The sequence below is a fragment of the Sapajus apella genome, unplaced genomic scaffold (assembly GCF_009761245.1).
Source record: "Sapajus apella isolate SASKATOON/1434 unplaced genomic scaffold, GSC_monkey_1.0 scaffold49, whole genome shotgun sequence".
Taxonomy (NCBI): domain Eukaryota; kingdom Metazoa; phylum Chordata; class Mammalia; order Primates; family Cebidae; genus Sapajus; species Sapajus apella.
Window position 1 is genome coordinate 16,908,823 of NW_022436989.1, and position 24,255 is coordinate 16,933,077.

A 24,255-nucleotide genomic window follows, 5' to 3' on the forward strand; every position below is an offset into this window, starting at 1 on the left:
AGGCTGAGGAGGGGCAGCAGGTCCCCCACCTTCACATGGCATGTGCAGAGGCTGAGGAGGGGCAGCAGGTCCCCCACTTTCACACGGCATGTGCAGAGGCTGAGGAGGGGCAGCAGGTCCCCCACTTTCACACGGCATGTGCAGAGGCTGAGGAGGGGCAGCAGGCTCTGCTGCATGTGATGCTTCGTCTCACCACCCACCGCAGTTCAGACTGAAAGACACAGTTACGTTTATTTCCCCGCAGAAGATAAAGGACTATCAGGCAGTTTGACAACAAATATCAGGGTCCTTCAATCACAGAAAGGTCCCAGCACTTCCAATCTGTTGGGACATGATCCAGAAGAGGTGGCCTGGGACTGTTTTTCTTTGGAAATTACATTCATTCTATCTTAGTGACAGACACACATATTGGGTCAAACCTTCCCTCATCCAAAAAAATAAAATAAAATAAAAACGATAATCAAAACCACAAGGTACCACTTCATATCTGTTAGGATGGCTACTATCAAACAACAGAAAATAAGAAGCATTGATGAGGACGTGGAGAAACTGGAACCCTTGTGTACAGTTGGTGGGAATGTAAAATGGTATAGTCACTGTGGAAAACAGTACGGAGATTTCTCAGGATAGTAAAAAACAGAACTACCATATGATCCAGCAGTTCCACTGGGTTTACTCCCAAAAGAATGAAAAGCAGGGTCTCGAAGGGAAATGTGCACACCTGTGTTCATAGTAGCATGAACAGCAAATGTGCTGCACGTGTTAACAGCTTCATGTATAAACACAACATTGTATGTCCATAGAGTAAAATATTACTCAGCTTTCAAAGCAAAGGAAATTCCATCACATGCTACATGGATAAACCTTGCGGATATTATGCTAAATGAAATAAGCCACGTCAAAAGGATAAATACTGAATGAATCCACTTACATGAGTTACCTAAAAAAGTCAAATTCACAGAGACAGAAGGTAGAACGGTGGTAGCCAATGGCTTCAGGGAGGGAGAATGGAGAGTTACTGTTTTTTTGGGTACAATCAGTTTTGCTACGTGAAAAGAGTTCTAAAGATGGATGGTAGGACCCATAACAATGTGAACACAATGTCACTGAACTGTTCACTTAGAAATGGTTACAGGCACCGTGGCTCACACTTGTAATCCCAGCACTCTGGAAGGCTGAGGTGGACAGATCACTTGAGGTCAGGAGTTCAAGACCAGCCTGGCCAACATGGCGAAACCCCATCTCTACTACAAATACAAAAAAACAAACAACAACAAAAAGAAAAAGAAAAAAAAAAAACCTAGCTGAGCATGGTGGTAGGCACCTGTAGTCCCAGCTACTCAGGAAGCTGAGGCAGAATTGCTTGAAGCCGGGAGCAGAATTGCTTGAAGCCAGGGGCACAAGCAGAATTGCTTGTGAGCCAAGATCACACCATTGCACTTCAGCCTGGGCCACAGAGCAAGACTCCATCTCAAAAAAAAAATAAATAAATAAAAATAAATGGTTAAAATGGTTGTTTTGTTATATATATATTGCCATAATAAAAAAATGTTGGGGGGGTGAGAAGTGAAGAGCTGATAGATGCTACCACCTGAATGAACCTCAAAAACCATGGCAAGTGAAAGAAGTCAGACACTAAAGGACACACTGCTGAAGTCAATTTATACGCAACATCTAAAGCAGATAAATTCATAGGGACAGAAAGCACCCTGTGGTTGCCGGGGACTGGGGAGCTGAGGAAATGGGGAGTAACTGCTTACTGGGTACAGGGTTTCTATTTGGATGAAAATGTTTTTAAACTAGATGGAAGTGGGAGCTGCACAACTGTACTAAATGCCACTGAATTGTATGCTTTAAAATGGCTAATTTTATGTTACATGAATTTCACCTCAATAAAAATTAATTTTAAAAAAAAGAAAACCCTGTCACACATGACAACAGGGATGAACCTGGAAGACATTACGCTAGTGAAAACAAGCCAATCACAAAAGGACAAATATGACAAGATTCCACTTACATGAAGCACCTAGAGTCGTCAAATGCATACAGGCAGAATGAGGGGGTGGGGAGAACAGCAGTTACTGTATACTAGGTACAGAGTTCCAGATCTGCAAGATGAAAAAGTTTTCAAAACTCCGAAAAAGTTTCACAACAACATGACTACACTATAAAACTGGACACCTGAAAATGGTTAAGACAGTAAACTGTAAGTTACATGTTCCTTTATCCCAAAAAACTAAATAAAGCAAAAACATCGAGGGGGAAGAGAGATACAAATCTTATGGAAAAACAGAATCCAGGATTGCTCAACTACTGAATACCCCCATCCACCTCCATCCGCCTGCAAAAGAACTTGTATTTTTCTTCTATTCTAAACTGTCATTTAATACCGCTGTTCATTGTTTTCATTATTCCCAGGGCTTCCAGAATAAGTGGTCATAGTTAAAAACATCATCCAGTAATCCAGTAGGCATTTCATTATATGTCCATCAATAATGTAACTCTGTATATTAAAGCAAGCACCCAAGTATTCCAAAAGAAGCTCAAAAAGTCCAAACGGATATTCAAGGGCTCCATGGCCGAAAGCAATTACGCCCAAAAGATGGAGACTGTCAACGCATGTGGGGAGCTTTTTCTAAAACACACTTGGGCCCCACAGCCAGATGTTCTGACTGAACCGGCCTAGGGTGGGTCCTAGGCATCTATAGCTCAGGGATTTCCCCAGGTGTTCCTAACGTGCAGCCAGATTGAGAACCGCTGGATAACAGGGCAGGTCGGCAGTTACCGGGGAGGAAAGGGAAGAAAGACAAGTGGCAAGGAAAACCAATTAACATGGGGAGAGGGGAGGACAGCAGAAGAATCAATTTTAAGGCAATAATTTGAGTGCAATCAACAGGCACATTCCTTCACCCTGCACATATTTCATTTGTGAAATTCAGTAATTAGTATGGTCATCAGATGGAGGAGCTCTTAAAATACAGAAACTAAGCATACCCCAACAGGCCAGGCCCCTTCCCTAGTGGGACAGTGTGCACTGGTTTTGAAGGGGCAGTACCAGATGCCAGCTTGGGGCCTGCTGCATCAAGGGGTAGAACTCAGCTCCAGCCAGGACCTTCCCAGGTGACATGCCTCCCCCCCTGGGATGGGTAAGACCGCTCACAAACACAGTTTCCTGAGCTCTTTCTCCCTACGTGCCTGGGTGTCGGATAAGTGCTCACCAGGCAGCATCTCCTTGAACCCTTGTGACAGCTTCATGCAGTAAGCCCTGTGATGAACTCCATCTCACAGAGGAGTAACAGAAACATCACAGAAAGGCACTTGTCTAAGGGCATGCATGTAAGTAGCAGGGCAGAGACCTGAGCCGCTCAATGACTCCAAAACTCAGCACTGCCCACATCGACTTTCTAGAGCACTTTCAGTGGTTCCCAACAGCACAAACGGTATGCCAGGTACACTGCTGAGTACAAGAGGCTGCACTCCAAACACATGAATAACAACTTATTAATTGCTCCAAGAGATCCAGCCCAGGAGATTCAGGTTGCAGCAAAATCCTCATTTCTGCAAAAGTTATGTCTTAACCAGGAGTGAGCCAAGGAGGAAGAACAAAGAATGAAAAGGAAAATAAATTCTCTTAACACACGGGGAAAAATAAACTGCTCATTTTATAGCTGTTTTCCTCCTTTGTCAGTAAGAACATCCCCCTAAAAACTGTAAAATGGAGAAAGCATCAATCTCCAAACAGCGGGAAATGCAGACAGCTCTCGCACAGGGGCCATCTCTTATCTTGCTCTCCCTCTATTCCCTTGACTTCGGCATTTTTCCACTCACCACAATTCCCTCCACGCCCTACCTCACCAGATGAAGGGCTGGCAGAATGACCAGGAGGTGCTCTGCTTGCTCTTCAGGCTGAACCACCTCTCAGCCCAGAGCTGAGCAACATGCTGTATCCCTAGCCACCATCACCCACGCTTTCTCAACTCTTGTAGAAATGCCTCCAGACTCCATCCCTCCAGGAGCTCTTAACTCTTCTCTGCCTACAAACTTGCCAAATAAGTGACAGCAAAATTTTCTGTTTCACCTCTGGCACCCTAGGAATACCAAGCAATGGATTATAACCTTGTCATTTGTTCTGTGAATTCCATGAAGGTGGACGGAAATCTCCCAGCACATTTCTGGTGGAACCTGAGTTCCTTCCTTAACTGGGCAAGTCAGCAAGCAGTGTCCAATCACCAAAGGGACACTGACGGAGCTGTGAACATACAGTGTGCCCATGCTTCTGGGCTCCAGGTATTGCCTTGGGTTTCCCCAACATTTCACAAACACAAATCCATCTCCGTCCATCTGTCAAACACCTTTCCCCACCAAGGTCTACACCAGAAGTCAGTGGCGTATCAATACAGTTTAGTAAGTGGTTGGCTAAGGCACAGAGCATTAAGATAGCCAGCCAGGAGGAGCTCCAGAAGATCCAAAATGTAATGAATAAGAGAAGCTCAGGTGCCTAATCCTGCATCTTCCCTAAACAGGTGGAATTCCCCAGACCAATTCAACCTAGGCAATCTGAGACATTACCATCTACATTCAGAACCATTTTCCAATGATGAATCGGATCATGCCAGACCCCTAATTAACTTCTATGGGGACCGCACCAGGTTCAAGAAGCTGAAGGAGACCCAGAGCCAGCAAATGAGACACACGGGTTTACAAGTAGGAATCCTGCACACAGAGACGGCCCAGTGGACTGGGCAGGAGAGCTGCAGCTGCTTGCAAGAAGTATGCAATTTACAAACAGCATTTCCACCTGGCATCCTCTAACAACCTCCACGTGGCAACCTTCCTTTAACCCAAAACAAAGGGCCTCACTCATCTGTACGTCCCCTGTTCCATGGGACAGGATGGGGGCTCAGATTCATTCCTCATAAACAAGGAATGAATCTTCAGGTTGGTCACTACCGGATTCCTTAGCTAAAAACTCCAAGCACACATTGAGGTGCGTCGGCCCCACAGGGTCACTGTCAGGGTATGCTTCAGATACTCCTGTTCGGTACGTCTGCCATCCACAGTGGTGAAAGGCGGATTAATAATAAAAAAGAACTTTGCTAAAGAGAGCCAGAAGAGACGAGATTGCTTAAAAACAACTGATCATTCTATTCCTCATCAGCTCTCTCCTACACCTCAGCATCCCTGCACAATCATTCTCCACTCCTCAGGGGTGAAATGGCACCTCCACCTTTAGGGCACAAGGATTTTAACTTACAAATACAGCTGGGGTCTGTTCAGCTGCAAGAGCAATGCAGCATTTCTGGACAAAAAAAGCAGACACTCTAGTCTCCCCTAATCCCATGTTCACCCTGCACCAGGGATAAAAAGCCAGACTTGCACCCTGAAATGATGTCTACTCCCAAGGATGCTGCCAAGCCACAGCCTGTTAGCAGTGAGAGACTCGTGTGAAGATCCCAGCACAAAAGGGCAAAAGGGCTTGGTAGCCCATGGCTGGGTCACCTAGCAGGCAAACAGCCGAAGGAGAATAGGAGGGAGAGCAGGGGCCAGGGATGCCTTGAACCCGTGCGGCATGGTCCCCACGTGGCAGGCCCTCCACAACCCCAGCTCTCAGCCATTCTCACCTGAGCCCACCAGTCTCAGCCTCATTTCCCTCATCCAGCAGATGCAGGAAGTGCCAGGGCAGACAAAACAAGATCCTAAATGCTCGCCATGCCCCAGCTGCCTTGCTAACCTCACATCCCATTCACCAGCCTCCCCTCCTCCTTTGGTTGCCCAGACATGCCAAGTTTATTCTGGCCCCAGGATCTTCTCCATGCCCGGGCAGCCTTCTGCCACAGCTTCATGGCTGGATCATTCTGGTCACCAGGCCTCGCCCATAGGTCCCCTCCTTGGCCCTTCCCAATGAGAACCCACCCCTCATGGAGCCCTACCTCACACTCTCTGATATTGGCATGGCCAACCCCAACCAACCCTGCTTCGAGAATGTACATCCCTGGGCCCATGTTTGCCTGGCTCCCCACTGCCTCCCTGCTGTGGGAGGAAGGCAGCAGGAAGGGGTCAAGCCTGTGCTGGCTTCAAGACGCTCACAGTCCAGTGGGACACAGGGGATCAAATTAAACATTACACAGAGACTCTGGGCAGATCAGGGAAATCTAGGGTATCCAAAGTGACACATAGAGTGGGAGCATTTCTGGAAATGCACAGGCATGGATGCCAACATCAGGGTGCTGGTAGAGATGAGCTAAGGTCTGTCCATGGCTCCAGCTTCTCCTCCACTTCCTTCGGCTTGCATGCAGGTCAGAGGACACAGGCAGCTCTACTGTCATTCCGTTGAAGAAACTAAATGCTCAGTACTGACATCTCCTTACTCTCTGGGCACCAATTAACAGCAAGGACAGCTTTCTGAAGGAAAGATCAATGCCTTAAAATGAGGATTATAAATCTTCAAACATTTTAACATACTGCAAGCATCGGGGGGGTGGGGCACAGGTGACCTTTCAAAGTTGTCTCTCAGATCATTTCCTCTGTTCTATCAGCCTGGCTGCTTGTTCCATCATCGGGTGCCCTGCTCCATAATCCCAGTCATCTGCTCCATCATCCCGCTCCCTGCTCCATCCTGGCTGCCTACTCTATCATCACAGCTGCCTGCTCCATCATCCCCGACTGCCAGGTTCCATCATCCCAGCTGCCTGCTCCATCATCCTGGCTGCCTGCTCCATCATCACGGCTGCCTGCTCCATCATCCTGGCTCCCCACTTCATCATCTGGACTCCCAGCTTCATCATCTGGACTCCTCATTCCATCATCCTGGCTCCCTGCTCCATCATCCCCACTTCCCTGTCCATCATCCCAGCTGCCTACTCTATCATCTTAACTGCCATGCACTATCATTCCAGCTCCTTGCTCTTTCATCCCAGGTGCCCTGCTCCATCAACCCAGCTGCTCTGCTCCATCATCCCAGCTCCCTGTCCATCATCGTGGCTGCTTAGTCCATCATCCTGGCTCCCTGCTCCATTATCCAGCTGTGCTGCTCCATCCACAGCTGCCCTGCTCTATCATCCTGGATCCCCTATTTCCTCTGCAAGCCCCCCAATGTACCAGCCTGGATCCCCTGCTCTATCATCCCAGTTGCCTAACTAGCACTTTGGTGTGTATGTTCCATGCATATGACTTCCTCTGAGTGGGGGCAATGGTTGGGTTTCTACGCTTTGTCTACAATTTATATGTGTACAGAGCTCGGAGGTAAGGCCTCGCTCTCCTAAGAGTCACTACACTCCCTTCCTGGAACAAATAAATAATACAGAAATGATAAAATGTAGTTTCCTCGGCTCAGCACTGAGGAAGTAGGGACAAGGAGAGCCCACTGCAGGAGGAATGGCAGCTCCAGAGGCCCTAGGAAGAGATGACCAGCCTGAATGGCTGTGGAACTGCAAAGGCAAGGCAGGGCTTAAAGCCAGACACCCATGAAATCACCTCCTATCAGCTCACTCAATCACATCCATTAATCCATTAGCCCTGCTTTGTTCTACGGTGCCCCCGGGAACTTACACTGCACTTTGACCAATTAGAAAACCTTAAAACATGTAACCCAAACGTGACAGTTGCTTCATTCAGCACCACAGCTTCACCTTATACAAAGAAACAGAGATCTTCCCAGACCGAAGGCAATTCCGCATGGCCCAAAGGAGGGAGACACCAGAGAAGGAAGGAAAAGCCTGGCTCGCCAGGGGCCTCTGCACCCGATTGACACCCCTAGTCCAACAATGCACACCCTATGTCACCACTGACCTGCGTGTCTGCTCCAAGCAAGCCCCCTGTTGGGTCAGAGAATCAGAGCCAGACCAGCCCCAGAAGTACCTGCGGGAAGGAAGAGTAAGCACAAACGCCCTCACTTAGCTCATCAGCATCGTCTCCACCAGCTCACCGACTCCCAGTTTCAGGTGAGGGAATGCAAGCCAATGTCCCACAGCTTCTCCGTAGTAACAGCAGGATCTGAACCAGGTCTAACATGACAGGCCAGGCTCCCAACCACTGTGCCATCCTTCCTCATCATGGTTATCAAGACCAAACATCCGGGTTTTACACAGGTTATTCCTCCTTACGATCATCACAGAGTGTATCTATTGATCTGCAATCCAGTTGTGAGTTGTCTTAATTAGAGCCATCAGCAAAGCCGCATGAACACTTTGCTAATTGACAAAACTAGTCCTCAGCCCTCACAGGTGGGCTTTGTTCCATTGCCACAATTATTAATTTGTCTTCTTCTTGTAACTCACCTACAGTTTCAAACGCAAGCCAGAAACTGAACTAATGAAAGAACGTTTACTAATTAAAACCTTGCAGAAAAGTTTTCAAATAACACGCCATATTCAGATAGTAACAGCTCAAGATGCTGAAAAATCCAACTGCCAATTAGCGTATTAAAAAATTAATTAAACAGCACATACTTAAAAACCATACCCCGGAATAATTTTTCAAAGACAAGTTGCAAAAGATTAAGGGTGGAATTGGGGAATTACCTCCTGGCCACTGAACACTGGATGGGGAAAGGGCTCTGGCCCTAAGCTACTTGCAGACACCCAGGGGCCAATCGGTCCTCACACCAGCTGGCTGGGGGTCTCTGACCAGATTGCCCCCTTGGGGAAGGAGCAAAGGGCTGGAGGAGCCCCTTTATCCTCACACTCCTTCCAAGACAACCCACATACCTAGGAACGACAGTCTCAGGCACGGTCTGCGGAGGCTGGAGGCGCTTTCTAGGAAAGTAGGTTGGTTCACTTCAAACCTGGCGGAGGAGGCTGGCTCTGGCTGAGGAACAGAAGTTTGGGGTTCGTGAATGCCTGCGACGTGTCACACGTGGCCTGAGAGCACATTGCTGCAGCCTCCCCATGAGCTCGTGTCAACACCTCCCCACTTTTAAAGTGACAGTTAACATTAGTAACAGCAGTTAACACTTTTAAGCACCTACTACCTATGTACCGGGTACCATTCTGAGCATTTTACATAAACTGATTTATTCATCACTGAACAATTTGACGATAGGTGAATGGGGAAACTCAGGCACTAAAGGGTTACGTGACTTGCCTGAGACCACAGAGATAACTGGAGAAGCCAGAATTCACACCCAGAGTCTGGCTCCAGAGCCCAGGCCAGTGGCCCCTGTGCCAGGCATCCTCTCTGCCATGTCACTGCAGCCCCAGAAAGACACCCAGAGCTCGCTGTCACCAAGAGTTCCCATGCAACAAGCCTCCTGGGCTTCTGCCGTCAAACAAGGCTAGAGCCAGAAACAGGCAAAACTGTTTCCAAAGCCCCGAGGATGGATTAATGGAGTCGCCCTGGCAACCCACTGACACCAGACCTTTCCCCTGGCACCAGGACCTAAACGACAAGTGGTCAGAGCACCCACTGCTTGGAGATCTCACTGCATCATGCACTGGGCAAGCTGTCAGGGCCTATGCCCTAGGTGAGCAGAACTTGGAATTTCTGTAGAAAGCTCCAACTCTGAACCTGCAGCAGCCTTCCACCGAGGCCTCCCTTCTCCACAGTAACCTAAACTAGAAACTCACACGGCTGATGAGAGCTTTGCTTCCAAACAACGATAGCACATTTGATAATGATGTCGGTACTTTGCCACAATGGAATAAAAAAAAATTAGAGCCTTATTAGATCATCAAAAATACCCTTCGGGGGCCAGTACAAGGAAAATGACTCCACACACTCTCCACTGCCAGTTAGGGAGAAAAGTACTCTAAAATAAAACCTATGTGTTAGGTACAAATACTACTGCAATTATGACATACACCAAGCCACATTTATTACCAGGAAGAGGGGAAACTTTACCTCTATTTCTTTTCTTTCTAAAACAAAGGACACCCAATTCATATCTTCCTAGGCAAATGCTGAGTGACCCAGATTACTTGACGCATAAGAATGTGTGGGCTCCTAAGTTACTGAAGCACAGACGGAGGCCGAGCTTCAGCAGTCCTCTGCGTGGAGACAGTCCTCATGAGCCCCTGCCTGCCTCCATGAGCCCCGTTATGAGGCCTGGACAGCCACAGTTATGCTCCTTTCATGATGGCCAGCCTCAGGCCTTGAGCTCACACCACCCAAGAACCCAGACTTGAATTACACTCTCCTCCAGCTCTCTGCTTCTCGGTCACCCACTCCAGCAGTTTCGATGAAGGTTTAGTAGATGATCGCCAGCCCCAGTAATCAGCACCTTCCAAGCCTGAAGCTGCAGCTCCGCATCAGCAAGAGGGAAACCTGCTATTTGTAACTTGACGTTTCAGGGTCTACAGCACTGAGTCCAGGACGGCCAGGGCTGACTTTCTTCAGAGCTGTATTTCAGGCAGGGTGGAGGATCATTGAAATTCCAGTCCCAGCTTTGCTACTGCGTGACCCGTAGGGCAGGCTAATAACCTTTGGGTCCACCAGAAACTGTGTGTGAATGTGGGAAGAAAAGCTGTTTCCTGACATTCTCCAAGGCATGCTGAAAAGCAAGATAAATGAGCAATGGCTCTAAAGCATTTCAGACATCTCGAAGACAGGGCTGATAGAACTTTGAAGTACCAGGAATTACACCTTACAGAAAATACGCAGTATCATAATTTGCCAAAATTTCTCATTTACAAAGACCATGTAAAACAGTCTTTAGCATTAATATCTTTGTGGGAGAAGGAAAAGGACTAACACATATTTATTAAAGGTCTCCCACTCAGCTTCCCAAGTCATCCACAGCTCCTGATGGATAGCTTATAACCACAAGCAAAGCTGCCTAACATGAGTGAAAAATCTGGCAGAAAGACTGAACATAAAGGGATGCCTGGCAAATGAGAAGCGTGTAGTCAAGATAATAAAACACCTGGCTGGGTGCGGTGGCTCACACCTGTTGTCCCAGCTACTTGGGAGGCTGAAGTGGAGAATCACCTGAGCCCAAGAGACTGAGGCTGCAGTGAGCTACAATCATCATCACGTCACTATACTCCAGCCTGGGCAACAGGGTGAGACCCTGTCTCTAAAAATGCAAATAAAATAAAACAAAACAGCTACAGTGAACTCTCGTGGCTAACAGGGTCTCTGGGCCACAGGGCAGTCTGCTTAGGCAGAAGTGATCTCACAGACCACCTGAGCTCATCCTCCACCAGAGACTGCACCAGGATTAGCAATTTCCAAAGAATGTAGATACTCCTCACAGAAGAAACAGCAACCAATTTAAGAATGTTTCCCAGGTGACACAGGTACTAAGTCAGGATCTAATGCGACCTCTGAAGCTCCCTATGAAAAGAATCACTGTGGAATATCCCAAACTACAGAAGAGGTATGAGACCGAAGCATTCTGGACTAATGCAGTCAGATACCCTTAGACTTGCATTTAAAAAAATCCTAGTTTGCAGCTGCTTCATTAATTTGTACTGCATACATCAGTAAGTATCTTTTTAAATTGTTTTAATGAACTTTTCAAAAATACACAAAATAAAACAGTAGAATGAACTCCATGAATCCACTGGTCAACTTCAACAAGCATAACTGACTCCTTCCATGATTTCCCCCCCTAAATATGATACACTGTATCCACAGTTTATACTGTTCTTCAAAAAATAAGGATTTTTGAATATAACTACTAATAAAGTAGAAATGCCTTAATTTCATTTTCTTATCCAGTCCTTGTTCAACTTACCCCTCATTTTAATTCAAAGTCTCCCTCTCAAAACATGTTGATTTGTTCAGTGATTGTAAGCTCTTTGAAGGAAGACAGACTGTGCCTGCAGATGCCAGCATTCAACCCGGTAACCTGTGTATAGAAAATGCTCAAGGCTGGGCACAGTGGCTCGTGTCTGCAACCCCAACACTTTGGGAGGGTGAGGCAGGAAGATTACTTGAGCCCAGGAGTTCAAGACCAGCCTAGGAAACATAGTGAGAACTCATCTCTCAAAAAAAAAAAAATCAAAAAAGTTAACTGGGTGTGACAGCATACACCTGTGGTCCCAGCTATTTGAGAGGCTGAGGTGGGAGGATTACTTGAACCCAGGAGGTCAAAACTGCAGTGAGCCATGATCACACCACTGCATTCCAGCCTGGGTGACAGAGCCAGATCCTATACAAAAAAAAAAAAAAGCTCAAAAACGTTTCTAATGGGTTCATACTCATCAGCTGCTCATCTATCAAAAATAAAAACCAGAAGAAGTACTTTTGTTGACACGGCATCGGGAGTAAACAGATGAAGACATACACATTAAAAGGAGGATTATTTTAGCAGTTTCCTTTATCAGCGACAGGAGGCTTGAAGCCAAGTAAGTACAGAAGTAAGTACAGTCTTCCATCAGTATCCTCGGCACTGGTCCCAAGAACCCCACTCGCCCTGACCAAAGATTGCAAAATCCACAGATGCTCAAGTCCCTTATACAAGATGGTGTAAAGTTTGCGCATAACCTAACATATACCCCCTCCCTTCTACTTTAAATCATCTCTAAATTACTTATAATACCTAATACAATGTAAATGCTACGTAAATAGTCATTATACTGTATGGGCTTTTAAATGCGTGTTATTTTTATTGTTACAGCGGTTTTTTTTTATTCTTTTTCCCAAATATTTTCAACCATTGTTGGTTGAATCTGCAGATGTGCAACCCGCAGATATGAAGGCCCAACTGCAATGTGACCCATGAGAAAAGGGGAGACTGTAATTGGTCAATTCTAAGATGCCCTTTTCTCTGCCACTCCCGACTGGAATGCGGCTCACAATCAATGACTTCGTCAGATGCTGTAGGCCGGCCCGGCAAGGCCCATGATGCATTATCACCAGTCCATGCTCAGTCTTCCAAATCTGCAGGACAGATGTCAATGACTTAGAAGAAAATCCCAGAAAGAACAATGAAGCAAGCACTCTTAATCCCTAAAAACCAAATTATGGTGGGACAGGAATGGATGATGAATTGAGGAGTTAGGCAAAATTCCCAGAAGAGTCAAAAGCTGGCTATCTCTACTTAATTGCCGAGCTGTCTTCACAGTCAAGAACTAATGGCTCTTAGTGTTTTCATGGATTTTTTTCCTTAGGAAATGCTACATCACCAAGGCTCTTGGTGGCACAGTGGTGACTCTGTTTGAAGAAAACAGGCACTAACGTCTGAGTCAAAAAGTGACTCAGAGTGGCTAGACTCTGAAAAAGTTTTAGAACACTTTGCTCAATGTATTTCACTTATATTTTCCTTTGTATCTATCTACGCCCAAGAGTGATAGATGGAAAAATCGATGTCTCAGTCTGAAAGAGCTCTTTCAATAAATGGAAAATAAGAATGCTAACTGATAAGAACCCACTGTGTCACAGTTCAATGGACAGGGTTTTCTCTTTCCTAGTGGCCCAGAAAATAATGGCATGTTTGATAAATAATGGCCTCTCAGAATTGAAGAAAAAGGTGTATTCCAGACACGGGGGAAATTAGTGATGATCAAAAATGAGACAAGAAGACAATTAAGTGAGCTCCCTGGCACAGGGGATGGGGCAGGACAAGGGTGGGAGGGGAAGGAACATGCGGCAGGGCAGGCCTTCCGAAGGTCACAGAGCAAAAGCTCAACATCTAGGTAAACGGAAAGCTGTAGAGGCAGGGAGGAGGAAGACAATGAGACTGGGAGGCATCCCACACTGTGCCAAGCCTCTCACCATCCCAGACAGCCATACAAATCCCCCTACCCAACAGTCATCTAAACTCACCCCAATCCTGATAACAGACTACTTAATTTATGGGGATCTCCAAAACACAGGCCTTTAATTTGCACTGGCTCCTCAAGCTCTCACAGGGTAATTTAGCTAAGAAAGACCATTCATTTGAAGTGCGTCATTTTTCTAGGTCAGCACCCTGTCAGGAAGAAAAGAGTTCAGTCCCTGGGTCGGTCTCTGACGCAGGAAGAAAGAAACCTCGATGGGCCACGCTTGAATGCGAAGACCTCTAAAATTACCTGCTCTTTTTGCTGCCATGTAAATGCTCCAATTGTTTTATCCAGAAGTACACTGGACACATAGTCCCTAACCATCCCAATGGTTTTACGGGATTGGTATCCAGCAATCCCATAAAACATCTAATGACCCCTCATAAATGAGAAGCTAGCCTCTACAAAAAGCACCTGCATGCCCTCACCTTGAGAACCAGGACCAGCTACAATTTCCCACAGTTCTGCCTCCCTAAGTGGCTGTGGGCCATGAAGTCACATCTCCATTTTATTGTCTCTATGTGTACTATCAATCACAGCTCAATGTCACCCACACTGCCAAGAATAAACCCCCATCTCCAAAGCCCAGGTAACCACGCAGGTATCTGACCATTGGTTTCCTGCCAACATGAATCAACAACCCACACTCCCACCCATAGCAATTCCCAAAGATCACATCACAGTGGAAATCCTGTGCTGGAAAAAGTGCACGGGGACCCAGGGATTTCTTGTTAAATGGCAATATGCACGGAAAGCACTTTAGGAATGTGTGGTGTTCTTTAATAGTGCACCTAACAATGAATGGCTTACCCCATCCAACTTGGCGCTTCTCAGAAGTCAGCTCAGGAATCAAGAAATGAGATTGTTCCACAAGCATACTCTACGAAGCTGATCAGCAAATTAAACTGCTGGCGCCTCGAGCAGCTGCAGGTCTGTAGTAAGGGAGGCGATTATGAGAGTACACACAACCTTTTAACCAGGATGCATGCACACCTCCTCCAGGAGACCAGAACAAGAAAAGGTGACCAGGGTGTCCATAGCACAGAGGGAAACTCCACCACCAGCCAACCAAAGGCAACATCCTCAGGAAAGAAAACTGGCTCGTTTATTTAGCAAAAGAAATCAAGGAGTAGAGTTCACAGAAAAAGAGGCTGAACAAAGCTAACCCCAGGGGCTCCCTCTGCTTCAGAGGGAGCCACAATGGCCCGTCTTCACCTCTGAGTCTCAGCTCCAATCCTGCCTTCTCCATGAGCCTACGTGATCACCACGTTAATACTGCAACTACCCTTCGCCCTGATTCCTAAGCCCCATACGCTGCTCTATATTTTCCACAGCACATAGCACCTTCCTGCACACTCCATAACTGGCTTTATGTCACTGTCTGGCTCACCACAGGCCCCCACTAGAATGAAAGCTCCACGACCACAAGGATTTAGTGTCTGTTACAACCACTGGTGCACTATCAAACACTCAAGCAGTGCCTGGCACATAGGAGGGGCTCAAGAGATACTCAATGAAAGAATGAATGAAAAGAACCAGAGCCTGTTTTCATCTCTGCTTCTTCCAGAAGGGCAGCTGAGGATTGCTGCCTTCGGGACAGGCAGAGGCCTGGAGGGTGCAAACAAAAATTCCATGGAGTAAAATGTAAAAATGAAGAAACGAGCAAAACAGATCAGCTCTACTATCAAGGCATTACCGTATGTGCATCTGCTCCAAGATGCCTTCCGGGAACATTCCAAATGAGGCTGTAGTATGAGGGCACTGCCAATGCAAGGAAGGGGCATGGGAGGTCCAGGAGCAGGAGCAAGTCAGGTTCACCGCCGGCTGGCAGAAACCCTCAACCAGGAGTCGCAGAAAAACCCCACTGCCTCCAGAGGCCCTGATGAGATCTCTTCCACCAGACAACCCTGGGTCTGCCACCCGCGAGCCCTGTGACATTGGCAAAGTCACTTAACCTTTCGTGCTTCAGTTTTATCAGTACGCTAGGAGAAATAAAAGAGCTGAGATGAAAAGCAGCCCTTTTATTTCTATGCACAGTGGGTGCTATGAAAGTGTTTATTAAATTTTTTAAATTAAAATGTATGAACATATCAGTCCCCTCACAAGGGTCCTCCCCAAACCACACAGAAAAGCAGTCCCACTCCAAGAAGGTCTAAGCATAAAGGCTCAGGCAGAAGGAATGAAATCAAAGTTAACCGACTAAGGATGGCTTCTCCATCAAGGGTAATTCTGCCTACCTCCTCACCCTCACCAGGACACTTGGCAACATCTGTAGACATTTTTGGTTGTTACAACTTGGCAGGATCAGGGTCAGGGGAACTACTGTCATCGAGTGGGTAGAGGCTAAGTTCGCTGCTACACATCGTCCAATGCAGAGGACAGCCTTGCTAAGAATTATCCAGCCTGGTGCGGTGGCTCACACCTGGAATCCCAACGCTTTGGGAGGCCAAGGCAGGAGGACCACTTGAGCCCAGGAGTTCAGCCTGGACAACATAGTGAAAACCTGTCCTACAAATAATTTAAAAATTTAAAAATTAGCCTGGTGTGGCAGCACATGCCTGCAGTCCTAGCTACTCAGAGGCTGAGGTGAAACGATCACTTGAGCCCAGGGGTCCAGTTCAAGACATGCATTTGGGCAGGGACAAGAGCACTTTGAGGCTACAGTGAGCTTTGATTGTACCACTGAGCTCCAGCCTGGGGGACAGACCACAGTCCTGTCTCGCAAAAAAAAAAAAAATCCAGCCAAAAATGTCAATGGTGCCAGAGTTGAGAAACTGAACTAGAGCAACCACTGTCCCGAAAGTGCCCTTGTCCCTGCCCAAATGCATGTCTTGAACTGGACTCCGGAAATACAGTAACTCTACCTTCAACCTTCCTGGCCATTCCTTGTCTCTAAGAGTTAGGGACAGGAAACTGCCAGCCCTGGGCAGGACCAGATGGCCAGCAGGAAGGGCCTAGGACATTTTTGTTCCATCTCCTGTTCCATGGGGAGCCCACGAAGGCTGGGGCAGAAGGGACAGGTGACCAGGGTGAGCAGCCCAGCCAGGGCAGGCTGAGCCATGAGTGATGGGCCCATTTCACAGCCCCCAGGCAGCCAGCCCTCAACTGCTTCTTTGTGACAGCCGGCCTCAGTGAGACAAGGGGCTCATATAGCTCCCATAGCCTGGGAAAGCTTTTTAAATGGAAGCCCATGAGTGAGACGCTATGCGACAGTTTTCATTTTTCTCCAAATCTGGCCCTGATGAATCACTGTCATCTACATTTCAGCATGCTAAGAAACCTAATCTGTATAAGATACCCCATGCTTCAGGGACCCATGCTGGTAGACATGTCTAAGTACAAAAATGCCCGTGTTTACCCTCTGCTGCAGGAGGCAAGGGCCAGGCAGGAACACGGAGCTGCCTGCTTAGAGCAGGGAACCCTAGAAAGGTGGGGGCCCACCAGGGAAGACGGATTAGTGCCTTGAGCCTCTTTTATTTCCATGGTTTACAATAGAGAAAGGTGTGGGGCTTTCTGAACTGGGCAGGTAAACTGAAGACAGCATTCCTGGCAACTCCACACTGGGTTCATCGTGAAGATCGAGCACAGGGCTATGGTCAGGGCATCTTCACACTGTTAAGAGAACCAAGCCAAGTTCCACTCTAGGGACAGGAGTGATCACTGGTGAGCATACAGCAATGAATTCAATGTAATTCTCCAGGGAGGAGAGTTCCTCGCCAGGCCTAGCCTATCCCAGGACCCATTCTGGAGGGTTTGCATATGGAAGTTCCAAGACATCCCTCCTCCTTAAACACATTCACCCATAAGGCAGTCTAGAGGCAAGGCCACAAGACTACAATGGTGGAACCAGGATTCTCAACAGTAACACAGAATCAAAGACTTACTCAAGGGGAAAAGGGACTGTTCCCATCATGGAAGCGGGGCTAGGCCTCCTTCTATCCAAGTGGCACGTTTACAGGGATGACAATCAGCATGTTCACTATGGCACAGGCACAGAAGTGGCTCCAAGAGGCCTTTCAGATGGTAAGATTCAATCCTTTTTTGCTGAACATGGGAAAGAGATCCCAAGGAAAGACCAGGGCAGCAGGGCAGCTAGGAACTGGAGGGCATTCGGCGGGGGGGCGGGGGGGGGTCTCAAGACAGAGCATATTTAACAACCAGCATGGAAGTGCCTCACTGTTACATGTATGTGGCATGGCTATGCCAGTGTGTTTCCATCTGGATATCCCCTGACTTGTATGGCTCAGCATCACCCCTGCAGAGCTTCCGGAACAGGCTTCCCAAGGACAAAATCACAAAAACCAAAAGGGAGCATAGACTTGGCCAGGTTTGCATGTTTTCTTATCACATGAAGTCTGCGGGGAGCTCTGGGAGACTTCACAGGCTTTTCCCAGGAATGCCTAGCTTCCCTTCCCGGGATCTCAGCCAGAGTCTCACTGCTTACACCTGTGTCTCTGTCCCAGGCAGCCTCACCCCCGCCCCACCACTCCTCCTTTCACTAAGCCCACTGCCTCTGGACTTGCTAGAAGTTAGGCAGGACAGCGGCCTTGCCTGCTTTGACACTAAAATGAGCATCTTCCCAAACTGACTTTCCTCTCCCCAAAGGCCTGAGAAACATAAGCAGCAGCAACAAAAATATTATGTCCCCTACCCGCTTCCCCATCATTTTTCTGACCACTTCTTCCTCTGTTCCAAATAGGAGACCAACCACTCACCCATCAGGCATCCAAACAGGAACTACGGAGAGAAACTTACAGCGGGCCTGAAGCCTCAGAAAACGTTCACAAGCTTCCCAGGTGTCCCCCATCCCAAGGCCCAACAGAGCCTGGGCAAGCTGATCCCACTCAGTGCCGGATACAGCAGCTGCTTTTTCATTTTTGCTCAAGGGTCTAGGGACTGAGCTTGTTACTTCTGCGCTGTTTAGCAGTCATAATTTGTTTCCATTATGTTTGCATACCCGCAGGCAGCCACAACATGACTCCAAAAGAGGGAAACTTTATTTTCTTTAAAGAGAGAAGTTTACGTTACAGTGCCATTGTCAGATTATCTGGCTATAGAGTGGTTTTCCCTGCTACTGCCCTCCCTATGTCAACTTCAAACTCATTTCAAGTGGACTTTCTTTAAACTCCAACCTGACGATAGGTGGCAAGGAGTGGTACGGGTGTCCCCCTCTGCATTCACCCAGACAGGATCACAGATTTCTGATACCCAGGAAACCACGTGGGGGCCCAATGCTCGACCTCAAGCCACACATGCTTCCAGTGATCACAGCACCCTGCCCTTCTAACAAGAGGAGCAGGACTGCAGAGGAAGAGCAGGGGAGCTCCAGAACCTGGGACCCCACCACAGGAACCCTCGCCCAGGCACACGTCCACCAGTGACACTCCCACTATCTAACCACCAAGGCAAGCTGCGACCTCCACTCATATTCCTGCTGGCTGCCCACTACGGAGATCCCCATTCTGACACCACAATTGGGTACAAGAGAGCTGGCATGGTATCTGGACAACTTCCCAGAGTCCATCTCTAACAGCTTTAAGATTCATAGCCCAAACCCCAAACAAACCAGTCAGATCAATCTCAGGGGTGAGGGACAAAAAGGGGCAACAATTTTCCAGAAATCAAGAAGTATATCAGAATATCATGAACTTAAGATTCCTGCTTCACTATAGTCTCAAGGGGATATTTTGTTTTTTCATTTTCCTCTTTTAGAGACAGCAGTTATTCAGCACCCACTAACAGTATTCAATTCTCCGAACAAGGCCATGAGGTAAGAATGAGTATTCCCACTGCAAAGATGAGGAAACTGAGATCAGAGAGGTCCAATGCATCAGTGAAGGTCACTAAGCACAAAGAGGTAAACAGCTAGGTCTCACTCAATGCAAATAAGTGGATTTGTGCATTTCCCTTTATCTGAACATCTACCACTAGCTCAAAAACATGGCTGGTTCCCAAATTAAGAACCAACAAGTCAGCCTGGCATTTGAAGCCGGTTACAATTTAGTTGTGAATTCTCTAACTTTACACCCTAATGTTCCACTTCATGAGCACATGGTCTAGCCTCTCTAGGTCCTTCCCTGTTCCAAGAAAGGACCTGCCTGCCTCCCCGCCCACCTCCTCCCTTTCCTAGAAGATCCCACCCAAAGTCCTCCACCCTTGGACTCTCAGGCAAGGGCTACAGCCCTCGTGCTAGCTCAGGGAGTAAGGGTGATGCTGCTGTGCAAAGTGGACAGGCTCCCAGGGCTCCAGATCATTTCCCTCGACTGAAGTTGTCCCTTCCCTCCCAGTACGCAGGCACATAGGCAAAGGGTCTCAGGCTCCACACATTCTTACAGCAGAGAGAAAACCCTTCCCTTCCCACCCTAAACAGCCACATATCACCCGTGGGCAGCTTCATTTCCAGAGAAATCCCTTCCTCTCTTCTGCTGCGCCATCCACTGCCAACATACCAAAGCCCAGGGGAGACTTAACATGATTAAAATTTTAAAGCATTTAAGAAGCTCAAAGGAAAGGCACCCTTGAAGTGCAAATCATCAATTTAGGGGAAAAGAGCAAAATATGGGGGGAAGGGGCATGGACACAAACGTAAATGAGATGTAATTTAAAACAATATTTTGCATGAACTGCTTGAACGTACATGTCCTGGGCCTGGGCGCTGAGTCCTGAGTTGCGCAGCAGTGCCTCAGATTGGTTTTCAGCACTCCCTCCTGCTTAGTTTATTAAACCTGCAATCTGAGGTGAGCTGCCTGTCTGGGTTTTGCCAAGTGGAGAATAACAGTTCTGTGATGAGTTACTTAACAGGCAGGGCACACAATGACAAGCCTGGGCCGGGCTGCTGAAGCAGCAGAAATCCTAGTTGGACTCCCCTCAGACGATTCCTAAAGCACAATAGTATAGTCTGGTACCCTACGAAAAACATCAGGATGTGTAGAAATTGGCAAAATACGGAATGAGAGCCCTGACTTGAACAGTATAAAGCAGGAGAAAACACCTAGGTCCACTTATCTCTAAAATTTAAACTATAGTTAGCATTTAAATCCTTCCTTTCCATGCATGGCCCACTCTCTTTTTTATGTCCATACTTTACAAGCCAAACAAACCACTTTTTTTTTTTTTTTTTTTTTTGGTATGAGAATGAACTAAATTTGGAGATGCTTCTAGTCTCTAAATCCATGGAAACAATTCAGGAGGACAGAAGACTACATGATTTTCCTGTAGATCAGGCATTCAAGACACCAGGGCTCTATTTATCCCCTCCAGAAACCATCTTAAGGCTTCTCTTTAACCCGAGGTCCACCACATGAAGTTAATGAGTCTTCCACTGCAATTTCAAAAGCTACTGCATTCACACACCTCTTCCCCAACAGACAAATCACCAAAACATTCTAAGGGCTAGAATTAAATGTTATGGTTCGTTGACAGAAAGAATAGAATCCCAAATCACCAATCTATGTGTAATTGTTCATTTCCCCCACTTTTTCTTCCTGTACTTTTCTATATTGCCACCAGCCCACAAGAAATTCTTGGATTTTTTTTTTTTAAACTAAGAACACACACTCCAGGAGTGTCTGAAGACTTCTGCATGGAAGACCCCTCACACCATTCAGCAACTGAAGCCCTCCAGAGTGAGGAATCAGCCTCCAGGAGGCAGACAGCGCGCTTGCTCTTTCTAATCACGTGTACTAATGAAAGTGGCAGACTAAGGAAAGAGAAACGCCAAGGGTGGCTTATGTGTTTGGTTTTCTTCACATGAAAGGCAGAAAGCTTTGCCAAGTCTTATCAGGACACCAGGCTATGCAGAGTGGCCAAGGCACAGTTTACTGAGAAGTAAAGTTTTAAAAATCATTCCAGTTTGGCACGACTATAGTTTTGAAAGGACTGCACGGCTTTTGCTGGCTGCATGCTCTTTACTGTTCAAGAATAAACCAAGTCTTCAGGTATACTACCTATACGATTTTTTTTTTTTTTTTTTTTAACAAAGAGCGCGAAGAGTACAATGTCAGCTCAGAAGCAAGCTAGGCCGATTCAGCACATGGAAAGGCGGCTTCATTTCTACCGCTCTAGATAAAACAAATTCATGAAATTTACCAGAAACCAAACAAGATACCCATTCCATCTAACATCTTCAGCTATGAATGAATGAATGAAGCAAAGAGAAAACCTCTGAAGCGGCCAAACCCCAGTGTGGACTTTCAGGGGTTTGACTTCACAGCTGAAGTCTGTTCATCTAGTTAGTCCCCTCTGGCTTGTTTCAGGATACCACTCTCTTGTTCCAACCCAACCACCCGTGGTCCATCTCCATTAACTCAGAATTTCCTGGGTTTGCAGTGACACTAAATGTCACAGCAATGAGGGTTACGGGAATTGGGAAGGGATAACGCTGCTTTCAAAGCCGAGGAACCAGTATAACACTACAAACATCCCCAGCCGTTGTGTTCCAGCCCACAGCCCGATGCCCTGCTCTCCCGGCCCCAGGATCGCACAGTCCCGGCTCCTCCCAGCGCTCATCATCCTCCCGAATGCCCAAGGCCCGGCCGTCCGGGGAGGCTGGACGAGGACGCGGAACCGCAGAGCAGCTCACACAGTCCCCACTGCCGGATCACTCGGCCCCCAAAACATGCTGAAAACATATCCGTAGAAGGGAGATTCTCCCCGTAGCGGGGAGTGGGGATGGAAAATGCAAGCTCAGGAGGCCACGTCCGGCTCGCGCGGGAGGGCCGGGGGCCCGGCTGGGCAGAAGGTAACGCGGGAGCCGCAAGGGAACGGCCCCGACTGGCCTCGCTCGGGGCGCAGGGGTGCACTGCCCCGGCTCGCACGGGCCCTGGGCTTTACTTGGCACGGGAGTGGCCGCCCCTGCTCCCCAAAGGTAAAGGGCAGAGAAGGTGGCAGAAACACGGAACCCACCCCCCGCGGAGCGACAGAGGGAAAGGAGCGAGGATTTGCAGCCGCTCGTATCAAAGGGCTGAAAAGAAACTTGGACTCTCTCTGCTGCACATGACGCGCTGGAAAGGCGGTCGCCTCTCTCTTCTCTCCTCCCCACCCCCTTTGTGTTTCCCAACACCCCCATCCCTAAACTTCCAACCGCAGGGGATGGGGCTCCCGGCGGCCGGACCAGACTCGAATTACGACAAGCAGAGAGAGGGGCGACGTCCACGGGAGGGGGCGGAGGGATGAGAAGGCTGCGGGGTCCGCCCTCTCGGAGCCCGGCGTGAACAGAGGGGCCGGGTGCACCCCTGCCCTGGGCACTCGGCGCGGAGGCCCCGGGCGGGGGCGGGCGGCGCGAGCCGAGGTCCGGGCGGAGAAAAGCAGGAGCGGCGCGGAGCAGGCGGGAGGCAGGAGCAGGCGCAGGGGCAGGGGCAGGGGCGCAGGGTGCGGGATGCAGGGTGGAGGTGGGCGCAGGGGCCGGGCCGCGGCAGGGCGCTCCACTCACCTTCCTGCCGGCGCCGCCGCCGGCGCCCCCGGCCAGCGCGGAGCCGCCCCCCCGAGTACATGTAGTAGGCGATGCCCAGCACCCACAGGAAGGCGAAGCAGAGCAGCATCCGCGAGCGCCGCCGCATTCTCCCAACTCGGCCGCCGGCGGGGCCGCCGCTGCTCGCGAGTGCTGCCTGGGCCGGCCGCGGGCGCGGTGGGGGCCGGGGGAGGAGCGGAGGAAGGGGAAGGGCGCGGCGGCGGCTCCTCCTCCCGCGCGGGGCTGCTGCTCCGCGGCGGCGCGCACTCGGCGCCCGAGCTCCGCCCCGGGCCGGCGGCGCCGCGCGGCGCCCGAGCAGGAAGCGCCGGCCTCGGAGGCGGCGAGGGGGTCAGGGAGCAAAGGGCGACCAATCGGCGGCGGCTGCGGGGGCCGGGGCGCGGGCCGCGGGAGGGGACTGCCGCGTCTCCATGGCTGCAGCACGCCGGGCTCCGCCGGCAGGGCCTCGCCGGGAGAGCCTGGGCGCCGCCCCCTCCTCGGTCCTCGTGCTGCCCGCCTGCCTACCCCCCCGCGGCGTGCTTCGCCGCAGGCCGCCCCGTCCCCCGTGAGTGACAGGTGGCTGCCCCGGGACCGGGCTGGAGCGCGCGCACACGTGGGCACACAGCCGTGCTCACGCACACGGGGACTCTCGGTTACAGGGGCGGTAGTGACCTCGGCGCTTCCTGCCCAGACTGTCACCTCTTTAGCCTTGGTCTTTGGGGCCACCTCAGACCTTTAACGGGCTTGCTCTTATTGACCAACTGAGCTGAGTTTTTGGTGCAAACCGCCCGTCAGAACCCGACTTTGCTGCCGCTTCCTGCAGTTTTCTCACTCATCTTGTAGCAAACCATTCCTGACCCACTGGTATCGATTTATCTATTTAGGCAGACGGAGTTTTTGAGGTAGGAAATGAGAAGATAATTTTAAAAAGAGCATTTTTCTGTGGGTGACGGAGTTATCAATGGTAGAGTTGTTCTTTTAAATAAACACGAAATGAGGAAGAAGGAAGGCAATTATGTATTGTTTAAAATCTTTTCATTCTCATTTGTTGCTTTCTTTAAAAAGCACACTAAGCATCTTTAACGTTACCAGAAAACGATGTGTCTT

At 48.8% G+C, this 24,255-nt stretch overlaps 1 protein-coding gene across 1 annotated transcript in view; it reads right to left on the bottom strand.

Moving 5' to 3' along the window:
- GALNT2 (polypeptide N-acetylgalactosaminyltransferase 2) overlaps window positions 1–23,338 on the bottom strand; it is a 213,692-nt gene extending 190,354 nt beyond the window's left edge. The window contains 2 exon segments of the mRNA XM_032242362.1: window positions 23,134–23,184; window positions 23,186–23,338. Coding sequence (XP_032098253.1) covers window positions 23,134–23,184; window positions 23,186–23,260 — 126 coding nt within the window. The 5' untranslated portion in view covers window positions 23,261–23,338.
- Between the last annotated feature and the right edge of the window lie 917 nt (window positions 23,339–24,255).